This window comes from Denticeps clupeoides, chromosome 1 (assembly GCF_900700375.1).
Source record: "Denticeps clupeoides chromosome 1, fDenClu1.1, whole genome shotgun sequence".
In the NCBI taxonomy this organism is placed as follows: Eukaryota; Metazoa; Chordata; class Actinopteri; order Clupeiformes; family Denticipitidae; genus Denticeps; species Denticeps clupeoides.
The window spans coordinates 12,683,351-12,701,999 of NC_041707.1; the positions used below are offsets into that span (position 1 = coordinate 12,683,351).

General features: G+C 41.9%; 1 protein-coding gene across 1 annotated transcript in view; it reads left to right on the forward strand.

Moving 5' to 3' along the window:
- pxdn (peroxidasin) overlaps positions 1-18,649 on the forward strand; it is a 48,235-nt gene that overhangs the window by 18,647 nt on the left and 10,939 nt on the right. Inside the window, exons 5-16 of the mRNA XM_028971279.1 lie at positions 2,543-2,614; positions 3,822-3,893; positions 4,471-4,640; positions 8,852-8,969; positions 9,856-10,025; positions 10,999-11,271; positions 11,352-11,468; positions 11,564-11,722; positions 13,621-13,733; positions 13,834-13,990; positions 14,102-14,210; positions 17,263-17,420. Of these exons, the coding sequence (XP_028827112.1) occupies positions 2,543-2,614; positions 3,822-3,893; positions 4,471-4,640; positions 8,852-8,969; positions 9,856-10,025; positions 10,999-11,271; positions 11,352-11,468; positions 11,564-11,722; positions 13,621-13,733; positions 13,834-13,990; positions 14,102-14,210; positions 17,263-17,420 (1,688 nt within the window). The remainder of the gene's footprint in view (positions 1-2,542; positions 2,615-3,821; positions 3,894-4,470; positions 4,641-8,851; positions 8,970-9,855; positions 10,026-10,998; positions 11,272-11,351; positions 11,469-11,563; positions 11,723-13,620; positions 13,734-13,833; positions 13,991-14,101; positions 14,211-17,262; positions 17,421-18,649) is intronic.

Sequence of the window (18,649 nt, forward strand, 5' to 3'; positions counted from 1 at the left end):
CTTCTGATCCTGCATCTCGCAAATGCAGTTCACACACATATGGTGTCAATACTGACTGTAACTGAATTTCTTCAGGCCTCTCTGCTCAGATGGGGAAATAAATGGTACGGCATGGCTTAAATGAATCAGCTTAGTCACACAGTGCTGGATAAACAGCCATAAAAAGATCAGCTTGATTTCAGTATTTACGTCAAAGGTTCTCAGCCGTTTCAATGTCTACAGTGTCACTCTCATTTCTAATTATGCTCTTCACTGTACACTAGCATTTCAAAGTTCAGGGTCATTTATAAATGTCCTTGTTTTCCATGAAAAAAATTGGGAATCGGTTTGGGTAAAAATATTACAAAATGAACAAGACATAGTCACTGACAAAGTTAGAAATAACGAGGTAGTCAAAGCCAACGAACCTTTTAAAGGGGCAGTCATTTTTCCACAGTCATTTACAACATGAGGGAGAGTTTCAAACAGGACTCGGCTCACCTCCCCATTGGCATTTCCATTGACATTGCTTACTTGAATTGATTGGTTGCCAGGACCCTCCCTTGGATGTCAACTGTCCTATTTCATAACCAAGCCTGTCAAGCTTACAGGACAAGGGGAAATGCCATCGTGATGTCTGCATGGAACTTGCTAACAGAACTTGCCGAGATCTTTAAAGTTTACATGAGAGTATCTTACGCTTTTCCTGTGGAATGTCTGTGCAGCTTGACAGGCCTGACAACGATTCTCAGCCTCAGAGTGATTATGTGGAAAGTTTCTAAAACATGGTCTGAGAATTCTTCTAAGCTCCCATGCTCCCATGTTAAAGACCCAGAATTTTGTTGGTTGTAACATATCTCGTGTTTTGCTCCGCTCAGGCTAATTTACACATGCTAGCTGCAAAAGGGATTGTTTGTTTCAGATAAGGTTTGATCTTTTCTTTTAGACACCACGCATTGCTCAAAAACAGGACTTGTCTACTCCTCAGTGCTCCCAGCCTTTGTTTGGTTGTTTTTTTTAATAATTTTTGAGAGACAACAGATGAGACAGTGGGAGGGGATGGGGTGGTGAGACGCCAAACCTTTGTTACCCCACAGCTGGTGCAAGTTTTGGGTACGGTAATGAACAATTTTGTATAAGGGTGACACATGCCGGTTGTCTTCCATTTAACAGCCTCCCGTGGTTTGGTTGAGTTTCAGCTACAAATATGCGAACCATATGTTTGATATTTTACAGGCCCTGCAAGTCTCTCTCCTCCCAACCCCTATACTGCTTACCATTAACAGGCTGGCTAGTGCCCCTTTTATAAGTGCTGTTAAACACACCGCACCGGTGTCTCTCTGCTGTATTCACTGCAACTTCCTCTTCGGTATCAGGTGTACATTCAAGACGCTCGTGAGATTTCTTGCTTGGGGTATTAGACTTGCGTGTTAGACATTCAGCGCAGGAATCGAATGAAGTCATCGACCATGCATTTAATAAAGACACACACACTCACACACACACAAGCTGGCTTTGAAGGAGTGTGCTGGAAAAGCTGGCCAATGCGCTCAAGTCGCTGCCAAAGAACAGTGACAAATCATGTAGGTCTGTTTCCTCATGGATATTTGGGACCTTATGTAAGGGTGGAGAGCACCAGTCTGCTCTCTCCCAGGCATTTCTAATGGCTGTTTCAGTAACTGCTCTTGGCTTCTTTCTGCTCTGTCATTCCTGGTCTTTTCCCAGCCTTCCACTGCCGACATATCAGTCTGGCAATATGCAAGATACACTTTTCTATTAAATCTCTAACAAGAGACATCGAGGCTTCGATGTTTGCACATTGTGTTTGGTGCATCACTGTATCTGTTTTGCATAGTGCATGCTAATCTTGGCTATGCAGTGTACACACTGAACATGAATTCCTTTTGCATGAATATTTTTATGCTGCTTTTAGTCATATGTCAGCTGTCCACTGATGCCAAGATGCAGAATGAATTTTATTTAGGTTGCATAAGAAATTCTCCTGAAGTCCTCTAAACTGATTTGTGTGTGTGTCTGTGTGTGTGAGGAAAATAGTTATTGTGTGTGCTGGGCTGCATCCATTGCTTTTCCTGTGTAGAATTTTTGATGTCATTGAAGCAGGCGTAATATTTGTTGTTATGTTTAGAACTGGCCCAGTTGTGTGCACAAGTCAGAACAGGTTATCATCTTTTGTGCACAGATGATAATCTTGTTTGAGAAGGTCATCTTGTCTGCACAAGATTAACAAAGTCATGAGACTGCCCACAGCTCTGATTAGCAAATACTCTGTCTGTGTACTTTTAGAATGAATGAGTTGCACTTTTTTTTCCTGATGTAAGGAAACTTTAAACCTTAAGTCTGGCACAAACAGTTTAGGGACCATGTTCACTAACATATCAGCAAATACACATTCTGTGTTTTCAGAATCAATGATACACAAGGTAGAAAGGGCTGATGGGAAGGAATGAATTCAATTGTTTTAATTTCTGATATATGCTAATGTGTACAGTATATTTTCTGCAATGTCTAACTACTAATTGTTTCTAGATGTGTTTTATGCCAGGTATCTGCACTTCAATAACATTGAATCCTTAGAACCTGAAGCTTTCACTCATCTGCCAAAGCTTGAACGCCTGTGAGTAGTCTTATACATCTACAAGAAACAAAACGTAATATCTACAACAATTTATGAAACTACCTATGATGCAACATGTTTTGAAAAGAGCTGCACATGACCCCTGTCCTCCAAAATAGGTCCAAGATTCTTGTAACATTGAGAAAACGAGTCTCTTGTGTTTATTACATTAGTCTCTTGTTCTACTTACATCAGGTTTGATGGTAGATCATGTTAAAGGGGAGCAATTGTCCCTAAGCTTATTGCAGCATCTGTATCTCAGGAATAATGTATCTTTGACCTTTGGATCCTTCCACCTCCACTGACACCCTATGACCTCTCCCCCATGACCTTTTCAACCAGTCCCCTTCTATGGTTCTCACCAGCTGTTGGAGCTTCGGAAGATGAAGCCGAAAGTGTTTTTGTGTTTTTACTACAGGTTCTAACACAAATTCTAAAGCTCTGGGGGAGCAGTAAAGATACAAGAATTAGGATCCTGCATTTTCTCAAGAGCAAAAGATGTAGAATTGTGGAGTCATTCAGCTCTCTGCTAAAGAGACACTTTCCCCCACCACTTTCCTTAAGGGGACTCATCACCTCAAAAAAAATTCCCTGAACAGCCACTGAATCTCCCCTCAAGTATCCACTTCAAACAACATCTCTACTTGAACACAGTGCCCTATTAACGTAAGACAGAAAAGAAGTTCTTGATTCCCTATTCCCACAGGGAATATACTTGCTCTGGGATTCAGCTGTTTTGTAATTGGAACTTTCTGTTTTCTTTTTACTTTACTTTATTTTACTTGGCAGACGCTTTTATCCAAAGCAGCTAACAGAAGAAAGTTCTAGGAGTGTGAACTTTCTAAAAGTATATTGAAAATTCTAGAACTCTCTAAGGCATATTGGGTCATCTTTCAAGGACACAAGGAATTTCAGGGACATTTGCTAGTGACTCTGAACTTATGTAATTTGCAATGAACATTTCCTTCCACAGAGTTGGTGGCCAGTGACCTTTTGTTCTTGTTTATGCTTTGTAGAAGGATGATGTATAGAATGTCCAGAATGTAATCCTCCAAAACCCACTTCAAAAAAGAGGGAAAACACAGAAAAATCCACAAAAAAGCATCGAACATGTTGCATTAACTACAGCATAAATACAACAAAATGGCCTTTGCGAAAGACATGATCAGATCTGTTTATGCCTTTCTGTCTTTCCTCTCGCACACAGATTTTTGCACAACAACAGGATCACGCATCTCATGCTGGGAACCTTCTCCCATCTCCAGTCTATGAAGAGGCTGTAAGTTTCTGAGTGCAAAATGGCAACAGCTGGGTGGCTGGATGAGAAAACTCTGCGGCAAACGTGAGACTCCCAGTGTGCACCGAGGGGCCCGGAGAGGAAAGACGAGCCGTGCCTCAACAATAGCTGACACGCTCACTCTCTCTCTGGACTGGCCGGCCAGTAGATATGCACACGCTCCTGTCTCACAGTCTTCTTTGCAGAGCTCTTTTCATCACGCTTGTCCAAAAAGCCTGACAGTGTGTAAATCCTTTGTGTTACCACTTATTTTTGAGTGCAATAACTTTGTTTTGAGTTTATTATAACTTAATGTTCAGGGAATAGCAGTGTGGAAGTAACCTGAAGCTACCTTATCATCAATTCTGGTGACTGGGTTTACTGATTTGGGTTTAAGAAATGACATATTTATCCACACAGACAATTGAGCCTATTCAAGTGTATGTTTTAGATGAAATGGTACATTTCAGTAAGTACAGAAAGCCATAATTCAATTCTAATACACTGTGCCCAAGTGCAATAAATATCATGAGTGGATTTGAAGATGAAACCTCTGATTGTGTGTGTGTTGTCTATGCAGGCGCCTGGACTCAAATGCACTGAACTGCGATTGTGAGCTGCTGTGGTTGGCGGACCTATTGAAGCAGTATGCCGAGTCGGGAAACGCTCAGGCGGCGGCCACCTGCGAGTATCCCAACCGCCTGCAGGGCCGTTCAGTTGCCACCCTAACCGCTCAGGAGCTTAACTGTGGTGAGCCCCCTTTCACTTTCTGTCCGACCCCCTTGAACACATACTCAAGCTGCAAAAAGGGAAAAGGGGATTGATTGGGTGAAATGGCTTTTTAAAAAAAATCATATTACATCAGTAACTGATACAGCATCTTATACTTTAAATATCCTTTCATCTTCTCTGTCAGGTGAGAGTCAGATGATTTGGTGGAGTCTAAAATCTGCAGTTGGCATTGCTGAGAAAGAAAAGTTAAAGTCAACTTTATTGTCATATTATCATATACACAAGTACACTTCTCTGGGATTCACAGTGTGCAAAGAAACATAGTGTAAATGGAAAAAAACACACAACGCAAAAACGTGACAAAAGACATTGTGCACTGACCCATAATATAGTGCAGGTTGAGACTAATTACACAAACCAGACAGACAAAGTAGCAGTATATATACACTATATATATACTAAAATATATCCAGTGTATGGATATATTTAAGTATATATAGTGTATACAGTATATAATATGATATGATAATAGTAATAGAAATATGATAGTATGATAATGAATTAATATTGATAATATAGCAGTACAGTGTGAGGTGGTGAGATATGTATTAGAGTGTAGGGTACTGTTGTTCAGTTTGTTATGTGCAGTTTACAGAAAAAGTGACTGTTTGTTAGTTCTGTGGACAATTTAAGGCTTTAGAGAAGTGATGTGGATGATCTTGGTATTGAGGAGCCGGAGAGCTTGAGGGTAAAAGCTGCCCCTCAACCTGGCAGATCTGGCTCTGGTGCTGCAGTATCTTCTTGGGAAAGTGATTAGTTGTCACATGTGACACAGCACAACACAAATGAAATGTGGTCTCTGCATTTAATCCTTCCCCTGAGGGAGCAGTGGGCAGCCATGAGACGCGCACAGGGAACAATGTGTGGGGATGGTACTTTGCACAGTCGCACCTCAGTGGCCACTGACCACAGAAGGTCTTGGATCTTCTGGAGGGCAGGAGTATGAAAAGTCCATGTGAGGGGTTTAAGGGGTAATCCACAATGCTACAGAAGTCTGCTAGTTTCCAGAAGTAGCTGTTCTGCAGGGATCAGGCCTCCCAGCAGGACAGGGCCATTCCAAACATAATGGAATAACACAATAACAGAAGAACTGAATTCCCAGCTGAGTCTTGTGCACCAAACACCAGAGCCTGTTTCCCTCTTCTCCAAGGCTAAAATGATATGGGCAGGGAACCAAATAATTCAGAGGGTGAGTAAGGAATACATGCCATCCAACAAGACCATAACCTTCTATTAGTTTGCTGTTCATCATATTGAACATGTATATATCTTTTGTATGCATGCTTGATATAGTCTTTGAGATGAACATGAAAGTGAAGTGATAGCACAAACCCTGCAGCACAGCACACAGATTGTTTAGATTGTATGCTGTACACAATGGAAAAAAACACGTATTATCATAAATCATTATTCATTAAATCATAATTAATTAATAATCCTCTCATCCTCTCTTTAGAATGCAGCCATCATTGTATTCCAGATGACACCACAAACAGAATTTTCATGTTAAAAATGCTAAACCATGTCCTGTCATGAATGTTGCAGTGCATGATAATGTATATGCAACAGATTAGTGATCTGCACTTGGTCAGCTTCTCAAAGCTGAGGTCACATTCTCAGGTGCAGCTACCACTTGGAAACGTCTGAACTGTGCCTGCGGGGGGTTAAACGCTGACCCAGCTGCTCCACAGTCCTCAGCCGTCGGCACAGTGAATGAGGCTGGAGTCTCTGGGGGTCTCTTGTCAGCTGCATCAGCCCGTGGTTGGACGTGTCCCAGCTACGCTACAAGCCTTAATGATCAAGAAAGGGGTGTTCTTTTTCCAAGAGCTTTTCACTTCAATCAAAGACCTGTTACACACCGCTCAAACTTTCATGTTCCATTCACGTAATCCCGTAATCCCTGTTTTACACACACACCCCCCCACACACAAGATACAAGTGAACTCATTGTTTCATACTCAGCCCCAGAGGGTTGGTTTGACACTAAAGGACCACAAACCGCCACAGAAAATGTTTTGGCTTTCCTTCCCCCTGATCTGTACCCCTTGTAAAGCACCCCTGTTACCAATCTCCTTTCCCTACTAACTGCCTTCAACCCATTCTCCTGCAACTCTGTCCTTCCTTTCTGCAGGAAGACTATGCAGCAAGACTGCCAGCTGTCCAAACACAGACCATGCGGAGGAGCTGCCACCGCAACCCTTACCCACAAGCCCCATGTCCATGTATGGTGGCCTCATTTGAGGCAGGCAGCAATTGCCGAACCGTTAATGACTCTGACAGGAGGCTGCTGTTGGGCAGAGGGAGGGACCAGCATCATGCTGTGGTTACAACCGCAGAGCACTACCCTGTTCTGCTCCATACTGGAGTCTGGAGTTGGGGGCGGAGCTTGAAACCCTAAATGTCTAGCTCGGTAAAGTCTGCTCTCAGTGGAAACGAGCATGCGGTCTGTATTGTATATTTGCTTGGCTAGTGTCTGAAAGGGTGTTTATGCTCAGTTTTCTTTTACAGAGCTGCTGCACTTTTCCAAATCTGGTTTCTCAGGTCTGTAAAGTGGTGAAACAATTGGTATCACTGTTTCCTCAGAAAAATGGTGGAAAACAGCTGAATTTTAAAGCTCTGGTTTGGTTTATTTCAGCTGTCGTCAGCATAACCTACTAAACAAGGATGACAACATACATGTGTGTTTTAATATTATCTGGATGATAAGGGTGATACCACATCATGCACACTGGGTCAAAACACAAGCAACACTTTGCACTCAAGGCAGGAGATTTATGTGTTCACCAAACTGCCATCATGTGTCTGAAACCTATCCCAGTAACTACCTCTTACAGGCTTAGGAAAACAGATCCAAGACTGTCCACCATCCATCCTTCAGTTGACATAAACTTCTCTCTGTCTTGCCTTCATCTTTATCTTCCTGCACTGTTTCTCATTTTCCAACCTTTCACTCTGGTCATGTGCCAACTGCCTTTAAAACAACCAGGGTTCTTCAAAACCTATAGAAACCCACCCAACATCATCAACTATCAACCAGTGTCTCTTCTCTCATTTCTTTCTTGAGTCCTTGAGTGCTCTGTGTGAAATCAGCTATTACTTTGTTCTCCAAGAGAACAACCTCTTGGATCCCAAACACTCTGGCTTCAGAGCAGGTTATTATACTGAGATGACTCTATGATTAAGAGACTTGGAATTTGGGGCACAGCATGGCAGTGGTTTGCTTCCTACCTTCCTACCTTACCAAGTGACTTGGAAAGAATCAGCGTTTGCTTCACGCAGACTCTACACTGGCATCCTTCAGGGCTCACTTGGTGAGGTCACTTCCTTACATGGGTTATCCTACCACTGCTATGCCGATGACACTCCCAGTAGCTGCCTGCATCAGATTCAAAATACTGATGATTGCCTACAAAGCCAAACATGGGGCATACCTCACAGCCCTTATTATACCTCACGCTGTACCTTGCATTCTCCGACCCTCCACCATCATTCCTCAGCACCTGATTGAGAAGCTAAGCCTGCTGGGCCTGAAAACCTCCCTTTGCATTTAGATCTCTCTGGATCTGAAGTGTCATAAAGTATTTTCAAATGGCAGCACAAGACTTTTCTTTTTAGACAATACTTAGACTAACTTGTAAGTTTCTTATAGTCTGACTTATGTAAGAAAAACTACAACAGAGTGAATAATTGGAGTCCTAGTGAACCAGAACTGTTCACTTCATTGATGGTAACATGAAAGCACGTTTGTAAGTCACTCTGGATAAGGACTTCTGCCAAATGGCACAAATGTAAATGTAATAGACCAACCATCTCCAGGGACTCATTCACATAGTTAACCTCTGTCTGATAGGACATAGTTGATTTCACTGAAATCTTCAGGGTTAACCATATATTAACGCTGTTCTCATTGCTTCTGGTTAAAGGTTTGGTTTGGTGTGGCTTTCTATGTGTGAGTCCGCCTGTGTCTTTGGTTTGGTGCCGAGACATTATGACATAGCCTGTCAGGCAGCCTGGTGAGAGGGGAGAAAGTGAGTGAACAAGGGAGAGGGACAGGCTGGCAGTTATACAGGCACCAGGTAGACCTTCTATGGAGTGAATTCTCTCCTTCAGTACTTCCTTGGCTGGGCTGTGCCTAGTAAACCCTGTTTTGTTTTGTCTTCTACTTGCAGAGGTCCCCAGGATCACCTCAGAACCGCAGGACGTGGACGTGACCTCAGGGAACACTGTGTATTTCACATGCCGGGCAGAAGGCAACCCCAAGCCCCAAATCATCTGGCTAAGAAACAAGTGAGCAAAACACCATTATGCCACAGGGGAAACTAGATACTGCCATAAGCTGCCATAAAAACATGCTCTTTAAAGACATTGTTTGGTTTTGTCTGTCCTGTTCTACTGCTGAAACATTACAACAGCATGGTCCCTACGGCGATATAAAGGACTACCCAAGGTGGCGGCCTAGCGGTTAAGGAAGCGGCCTGTAATCAGAAGGTTGCCGGTCTCGAATCCCTATCCGCCAAGGTGACACTGAGGTGCCACTGAGCAAACTCATGGCTGCCCACTGCTCACTAAGGGTGTTGGGTTAAAAGCAGAGGACACATTTCGTTGTGTGCACCGTATGCTGTGCTGCAGTCTTTCACTTCACTTTCACTTTTTCACTTTCACAAGTTCTAGTAATAACAAGGATTTCTGATTTTTCATGACTTAAAATGTGATTGTGACTTCCATGCTCCATTTCTGTTAATCGATCCCCCAAAATCTTATGTATTCTTCTTCTTTAGTTGCATACTTTGTGAGATAAAGACTGATACAAACATGAGTATAATGTATAATGTGTGATATAATTGGTGAGAAGACAAATGCATTTACATTTACAGCATTTATCAGACGCCCTTATCCAGAGCGACTTACAATCAGTATTTACAGGGACAGTCTCCCTGGATCAACTTAAGGTTAAGTGTCTTACTCAGGGACACAATGGTAGTAAGTGGGATTTGAACCCGGGTCTTCTGGTTCACAGGCGAGTGTGTTACCCACTAGGCTATTACCACCTTCCGCAGGAGTGATCAGTCATGATTTATGCCACGTACACCACACAAACTGATGAACCACATGTTCATTTAAACACAGTCAGGTACACACACTGTCTGATGTCTTTTTTTCTCTCTCACATCAGCAATGCACTGAACATGAGAGACGACACACGTCTGAACCTGCTGGAGGATGGCACACTCATGATCCAGGACACCCGGGAGACTGACCAGGGCGTCTACCAGTGCATGGCCAAGAATGTGGCTGGGGAGGTGAAGACATCAGAGGTCACCCTGCGCTACTTTGGTACACCATGTGAGTGTCCTTCAGCCAGTCACGCTACACTGCTTCTGAGGTCACTGCTTCTTTCCAGCTCCAGTGGTTCCTAGACTTATCCTGACTGGACTGAAGCACTAAGTATTCTGAATTTAATGCTATGTCCATCTATGTCTCCACTGCACTGTCTTTCAAATCTTCATATTTAGGCCAAGTTCTCTTTACAAAAACACAATTACTTGTCATTATTCTTGATCTTGTTACATTTTATACTAATTTGAAAATATGCCTGGTAGCATAAATTCATAGTAAAATTATGTTCTTATAAAGCAAACAGTGTTGTTATGCTGCTTTATTGATATGTTTCTAAGCGATAGTAACCTGTCAGTGAGCTAACCCTAACCACAGAAATGTGTTTTTTTATTTATTTTATGAAGAGAGTGATTTATTAACATTGGAATCAATGTCATGTGGGCTGTCACATTTATAATCACTGAACCCTTTTGCGCCTTGCGACTTTGTCCCACTTCTGACATATAGTCCTCTGTGGGGTGGTGAAATGAAGTGATTGTCACATGTGATACACGGCAGCACAGCACGCGGTGCACACAGTGAAATCTTCCCTCTGCATTTAACCCATCACCCTGAGTGAGCAGTGGGCAGCCATGACAGGCGCCCAGGGAGCAGTGGGGACGGTGCTTTGCTCGATGGCACCTCAGTGGCACCTCGGCGGATCAGAATTTTGTTGTGTGCACTGTGTGCTGTGAGTGTGTAACACAATGACAATAACTTTGCTTTACTGTAATTGTACAGTTTTTTCTTAACTGACGGGTGTTTCAATAGTGCCTATCTTTTGTAAAGGTTAAAATAATAAAGATTTTTGGATATTGGCACAACCAAATATTCACTTCTGTTGAGGGACAAATATATGTGATTGTCCACTTTATTAAGCTTTACAAACAGAGAATATAAGAATAACAGAATTACTGATATGATTGATCTTACCCCTCAGCGCGGCCCAGCTTCGTCATTCAGCCTCAGAACACAGAGGTGCTGGTGGGTGAGAGTGTCACTCTAGAGTGCAGTGCCACAGGTCAGCCCCAGCCTCGCGTCTCCTGGACCCGCGGGGACCGCACGCCCCTGCCCACTGACTCCCGCATCAACATCACGCCCTCAGGCGGGCTCTACATTCAGAACGTCAACCAGGCAGACGGAGGCCAATATACCTGCTTCGCCAGCAATAATGTGGACACAATCCATGCCACTGCCTACATCATTGTGCAGGGTAGGAGCAACTGTCAAATCGCAGAAAACATGATAAACAGCAGTGTTATCCTGATGACTAAACACTGTGTGCTTTCTCAGCTGTGCCGCAGTTCACAGTGACTCCACAGGACCAGTCTGTGGTGGAAGGGCACACTGTAGATTTCTCCTGTGAAGCGACAGGATACCCACAGCCTGTCATTGCCTGGACACGTGGAGGTGATTCCTAATTGTCAATTCAAACTGTTTAAAGACACAAATGCAGTTGTGTACTGTGTACTGTGCTGTAATTTATTTGACCTCGTACCTTACAGGCAGTCCATTGCCAGGGGACAGACGGCATGTAGTTCTTTCCACTGGCACCCTCCGCATTTCTCGAGTGGCACCTCATGACCAGGGGCAGTATGAGTGCCAGGCAGTCAGTCCGGTGGGCACGGTGACTGCAGCCGTGCAGCTTAACATCCAGCAGCGAGGTAACAGTTCCTTCCTCAGGTCTCCCTAACAGGAAAATTTTGTGCACATTCTTAAATATGAATCACCTCTGTCTCTGGCCTAGTTTTTCATTGGAATGGTGGCAGTTGTTTCATCCTTTTAGCCCATTTATTTATGTGATAACGGTGCCATAAATGTTTTAATGGGGTTTTGGTCTCTGTACATATATTGCACAAGATATTGGTATACTTTTCTGGGATTTTAACTTTATTATGTCTCATCAGCAACATTCAATTTCAGGCTTTAAATACACACATTGAGAAACACCAAATATATACTTCCTACGTGTTTTTGCTGGGAAATTCTCTGATATTTAGCTTCAGTGCTACAGAGTGTGAGGGGCTTGAAAGGTTGACTCCTATTGCTAATTTGTCATTTACACGGCCTGTAAAGATCACAATTACAATGACAATGCCTGTAAAGAAGCACCAGTAACAGACATAAAAGCAACTGGGATGCTCGGCTCTGAAGCCTACCCCCAAAAATTATAGGCTTGTACAACAACCCCAGGAAACAAGGAAGTCTGTAATTCAGTGATGACAAGATGTTTTCCATGTTGTAATGGCTGTTATAACAAACATTAAAGCGCACGCTACATAATGGACACCTTTGTATACATGAAAATCTACACAGAGGGGCTGCGTGTGATTAATTGTGAAGTGTAACATTTGGGGAGACAGAACTTAGGGCCTTGCACATGCATGGTCTGTTAAAAGGCATAAAAGTGCTTCATTCTGCTGTTACAGTTGCTACAAACGTTGCTGTAGGCACGATCAACGTACGGCTCGGGGCAGTGAAAGTGATCCGCTGCAACCAGGTGTCATGCAGTGTCGGATGCAGTGTTTTTCTTCTGGGGGTGAAAGTGTTTGGTTTGAGCACTTTGAGGAAACGGCACTCCAGATGTGAAAGGATTATATTCCTGGTCTCACTTCAAAGCTGCGACATACATGGTTTCCAAAGATGTACAGAAAGAAACCTGCTCTTCAAGCATGAGCAAGTAATCAGTTTATGTGTTTGAAATAACTTCTTGATTAAAATTGCTGTGCTATTGTAAGAGACATTTTTCATTGCAACATTTATACAAATTCAAATGTGTTAATAAAAAAAGTTGTATCCTATAGCTGGGCAAAACAATTGTTTTTTAAATTATTTAACTATTTTACTATTTAACAATTTTTAACATCCTAAAATAATATCAGAGGTAGCATTACATAAAAAAATTAAAAGAACAGGTGTGTACAATGTTTATTCAATGTTTATGCAGTTCTCTGTGTAATATATGTCTATGTATCATCACCTTCCTAACCTATTTGCAAAAATATTGGCCATATTGACTTTTTTGACTAAATCATTTCCATGCAGAAATACCGCTCCCTCTTAAGGTGTCCTCTTATAGTCTACTCCAACATTGAGTGTGAAATACAAATTACGGAATTATTTTCTTTTTACACTGAAGGATTCCACATCTTTGACAAACTAACGCGTTTCTTGCACTGCTGAAATGGCATCTTTGTTTTAGATCCAACACATTGGTGCGCATATTTTGTGTTGACACAATCTATGACGTTAACGTTAGCCCTATTCCGAACTCTTTAACAACATCCCCCATCGGGAGTCAACCAGTTATAAAGGATTCTCATTCATATAAATACTATTTATTTAGTTAGTTATAAAACTATTTAAGACATAAGTCCTCAGTAATAGAAAAGCCATTATTCAACCCAATCCTAAATACAAATAGATGACAATGTATTACACAATGTATTAAGGTAACTTCTTATAATACTCAAGGGTTTTATTTTTGAGACATTGGTGTGTTTCTGTCTGTCTTTGAAATGAGCGCTCGTTTAATCATTAACATGTATTTTTGAATCATCAGTAACGCCTGTTTTCACAAATGCTCCAAGGGATGTGACAGTGGATGTTGGCACGGATGTCCAGATTCCGTGCAGCGCTCAAGGAGAGCCAGAACCCATCATCACCTGGCATAAGGTTAGAACACCTGGTGGAGGTCATGACAATTTACTTTTCCCTTTGAAAAATGTATTTTGTATGTAGAGTATAACCACAGTGACCTCTCTTTGACCTCTAGGACAGTGTCCAGGTGACTGAAAGTGGCAAGTTCCACATTAATCCAGATGGCTATCTGGAGGTGCATGATGTGGGCCCTGCTGACGAGGGCCGTTACGAGTGTATCGCTCGCAACTCGATTGGCTACTCATCAGCTAGCATGGTTTTGAGAGTCAATGGTGAGTAATGAACTCACACTGGATGGAATAAATCTTATAGATTATTTTCTGTTGTAGTGCTACAGTTTACCCCTTTTTTGTCTCCTTTTTCTTTCACCCTGTTTCTCTCAGTGCCCCCAGTGAGCAGAGAAGGGGACCCATTTGTCCGTTCTTCCATTGAAGAGGCCATCCGCAGCATTGACAGTGCTATCAACTCAACCAGAAGGCACTTGTTTGATGGGTAAGCCACCCCATTTGCCCTTGACCCAGCATGCATTGCACCATTCAAGCAGGCCCACTTGAGACATTGTGCTGCTGAGTACCATCAATTCCAGCATATAAGCCACTACTTTTTTCACACACTTTGAAAACTGTTGATTTTAATTTTAAAAGCATTTGCAGTTCACTTTGTAGTTCTGGATATAACTGGCAAATATTTAATTAAAAGCCTTGCTCCATGCTCCTTGCTCCATCGCATGTTTAAATGAGGACACTTGCGGCTTATAGGCAAGTACACCTTATTTATGTATAATTCCCTTTTTCTTTAAAAATTAATAGGTGCGGCCTTTTATATCGGTGCACTCTGTATACCGGAATTTACCTTACATACACCCTTGTAGCTGTGTTTGTGTGCTGAATTATTGTCTACAGCCAATCACTAAAATGAAAATTAGGAATTTACCAGCAGAATGTGAACTTGAATGCAAGAATGCAGAGCAGCAAATATCAAGAGTACATACTTGAAATATACTTGAAATTTGTACTATTAATGGCCATGTAGAGCCTCTGTACTTCAGCAGCACATCATGGCATGAACAACCTTCAGTTTCATTAGGTATTTATACTCATATCACCTCAACAGGTCATCCCAGTTTTTTACCTGTTGTTTATTTGGCTGTTGCATTGAATGGATACTTGCTCTTTATTCCACCAAAATATGAAGTGCTTATCATTGTTCAAAATGTAATTCTTTATAAACATATACAGTCAGGTGTATATGTGACAGAACAATAATAAAAACAAAACATAAAAATGGATTTCAAAATAGTTATAAATTAATTAGCAATTTCATAAATGAAAGAAATATGTTTGCCGATCTTCTACAAGTCATTAATGTTTTGTGGCTGATGTTTGGTAACACAAACCATAGGCTCCCTCCGCAGATATATATATTTTTAATTCTTGTCATGTTTTTTGGATCATTGTGATGCTGGAATTTACATTTACAGCATTTATCAGACACCCTTATCCAGAGCGACTTAGAATCAGTAGTTACAGGGAACAGTCCCCCCTGGACTTAACTTAGGGTTAAGTGTCTTGCTCAAGGACACAATGGTAGTAAGTGGGATTTGAACTGGGGTCTTCTGGTTCATAGGTGAGTATGTTACCCCTTTGATGCTTTGCATTTGTCTTGTACCTTTGGCAGAAAAACCTCCAAAGCAGAATGTTTATACCTGCATGTATGATGGTGGGGACGGTGTTCTTGGAGTCATAGGCAGCATTCCTCCTCCTCCAAAAATGGGGAGTTAATAAAAAGAGCTTGATTTTGGTCTCATCTGACCACAACACTTTCCTCCTCTGAATAATTGTCAGAACCAAAGGGGAGGGAGAGAAAAAGACAGACTCCAAGTTGGGGGGAAAAGGAAAAGTTTCCAAATCATCCACCACTCCACGCGCTGAAGGGCCCGTGCTGCACTCTGTTCTTCTTGCACCGCTACCTGTGGTTTCACACACAGCCAAGAAGTCATCTTGGCTATGCACAATACAGCACGACACAGTAGAAGTTCAACAGCATCTGCACATACCAACACAGGTGACATGCACACAGGGAACGGGGGAACCCCAGGGTATGTGTTGGAGGACAGATCCAGAGTCCGGATCATACGGGGCTCATGTAGGAGAGCGGAAGAGACAAAAAAAAAAGCCGCACCTGACGCTCGTTACACCTGTGAGGACCCCTACTCGTGCCGTAGGGACCTGGGAAGAGAAGGTGATAAGGAACCCACAACCTGGAAGTGTGAGTTAGGTAACGTCAAGTGCACACTATGGACTTACCAGAGCGCTTGTTATTTGTTGTTTTTTTATTTGTTGTTTCTTTTACTGTTCAAATAAACCTACCATTGAAATAAGAGACTGAAAAAAAATCCTGAAAATTGTGCATAAAAAATGTGTATAAGAAATAAAATCCATCTGTAGGCTGCAATAGATAGTCATAATTAGGCTACTCGGTAAGTTTAGCTGTTCTTATGTTCTTTTTGGTTAGTTTAAGCTGTTCTTATGTTCTTTTTGGAAATCTAAGGCGTTTCAGGCATTTTGTCATATCAGCTGTCTTCAGCAATGCAGCCTGCCCTTCATTCCTGTGAAATGAGGCTAATGAGAATAGGAGATTGGCATGTGCATTTAATGCACTAAAGTAGCTGGAAATGGTCACATAGCAACTGCTCATAGCAACAGTCGTTGAGGCTGTTTTGATTATGTTACATTTATTAGATTAATAAATCAGAACTTTTGTTCTGAGGGTAGTAGCCTAGTGGGTAAGACACTCGCCTGTGAACCAGTAGACCCAGGTTCAAATCCCACGCAGTACCATTGTGTCCCTGAGCAAAAAACTTAACCCTAAGTGACACCAGGGGGACTGTCCCTGTAAGTCGCTCTGGATAAGTTCGTCAGATAAATGTCGTAAATGTAAATGTTCCACCCCTGTTCCGCAAGCTCCTTCCATTGCAAAAAAGCCACAACCACTTATGTCCTTTTGCCACAGTTCAAATATATTGTACATATCTAAATTTGACAGAATGTTGAAAATATCACTACATTGTCCATAAACAACATGACATTTGCCCATATATGTCCACATAAGTATTATGTGAGCATTTTTAGCACAAAAAAAACTTGCATTAGAAGATAAATTACTGACATGATTGTTGTTTAAGAAGGACATTTAATTCAGAGAGCATTCTGCTGTAGCTATTTCAATGTAATCAGCAGTGTAGTAGTAGAATAAACATACATACCCAAACAATTCATGTACTTATTTTGAAGGATGGATAAGTGAAGTTGTCTGAATGAAAAAATAAATAATTCTAGTAATTAATGTGGAACTGGTTGTATGGCATAAGAAACTTATAAAAAACAGAGTATTTTATGAGGGCTTATCCATAAATAAAACTGTCTATGCTGGCTGGGCATCTTTTTAGACAGCTGTTCATAAAGGTGACTAGGTCTTTGACAAATCTTGCTATAGGGATTAAAAGAATTTATAATATAACTTCACTGCTATGTCACCTCTCCAGCTCCCCACGGACCCCTGGAGAGCTGCTGGCTCTGTTCCGGTACCCAAGAGATCCTTACACAGTGGAGCAGGCCCGGGCAGGAGAAATCTTTGAGCAAACCCTTCTCCTCATTCAGAGGCATGTTAATCAAGGCCTGATGGTTGACACCAATGGGACAAGTAAGAAAAGAGGACTGTTACAGTATAGAATTTTCCCTGTTCTTTTTATTGCTTCAAAATTGTTTATACAAAGCCTGCCAAAACTCCCTCTACCCAAATGTTCATCATTAGCATTGGTGTACCTGGCATTTTTCATGCCTGGCTTATAGTCAGAAGTCAATCAGGTTTATATATGAAAAAAAAACCATCAAAGCATGGTTCATACAGTATATGCTTTGTTTTGAGGGTCGTTTGGGTCTTGCATAGAGACATCTTTCTCCTCTAATAAACCTGTACTGTTAATGTTCTCATATAAATGAGTAATCATGATCAGTGTGAGAACTGATGTTGGCCGATCAAGGAGAATGCAGTGGTAGGCTTGGCAGGAGAGTGGAGTGTCATTTGACTGAAACCAGGTAACAGATCCAATGCATTTAAACCTTATAGCACATAAAACGTCCGTATTGCATAGCCCTGTTTAACAGACACAAGCTGATTGGGTCGCCTTGTTTGAACATAGGACCCAGGGAAGAATGTGGCGCTTTCAGGCACATGAGACGACTGCCTGTTTTTACAGGTTATGACAACAGCTAAGCACTCATTGTCACACAGGGCCCTGACAGATCACAGCAGGGGTTTAACCCGCCTGCATAAAACAACCTAGCCTGTTTGGATTATTGGACTGCAATGAAGCTTTCCCCAATAGGCTTTGCTAGACCACGTACCTTCATGCTGGGGCACTTTATCATACGCCACCTGGCTATTTAACAGGGCCTACGTTGCTGGGCTCTTCAGTGCAGAGTAGAACTCATGCATTCCCTGAAATGTGCTTCATTTTTGGGAAATGTTCTGGGAAGCTATCTTAGTTGACAGATATTTGTCTTTTTTCCACTGACCTGTTGCTGACCAGCTTTTTGCCCAAAATATTCCCCATAAACCTAAGTGAAGGAAACACTTTATTAAGTGTCAATTAATTTTGTGAAACATCAGTAAGAAACAGTAAGAACTCACTTTTGAAATTTTCTAGGCGATGCATTCCGTCACCACGATGCGTGGTGAGACAATTTTGAAGGGTATTGACTGTCTCACGTAGGGCATTTACTGATGTTTGTAACAACTTTACTAAGTTTTGAAGGAGTTCTGACATAGGATCCAAACAAGAATCTCCAAGATACGTTATGGCATTGTACGAGTTTACAACAGTGCATTTTCAGCTGTGACTCCTTTGCAGTTGTGAGTGCAAAGTAGGG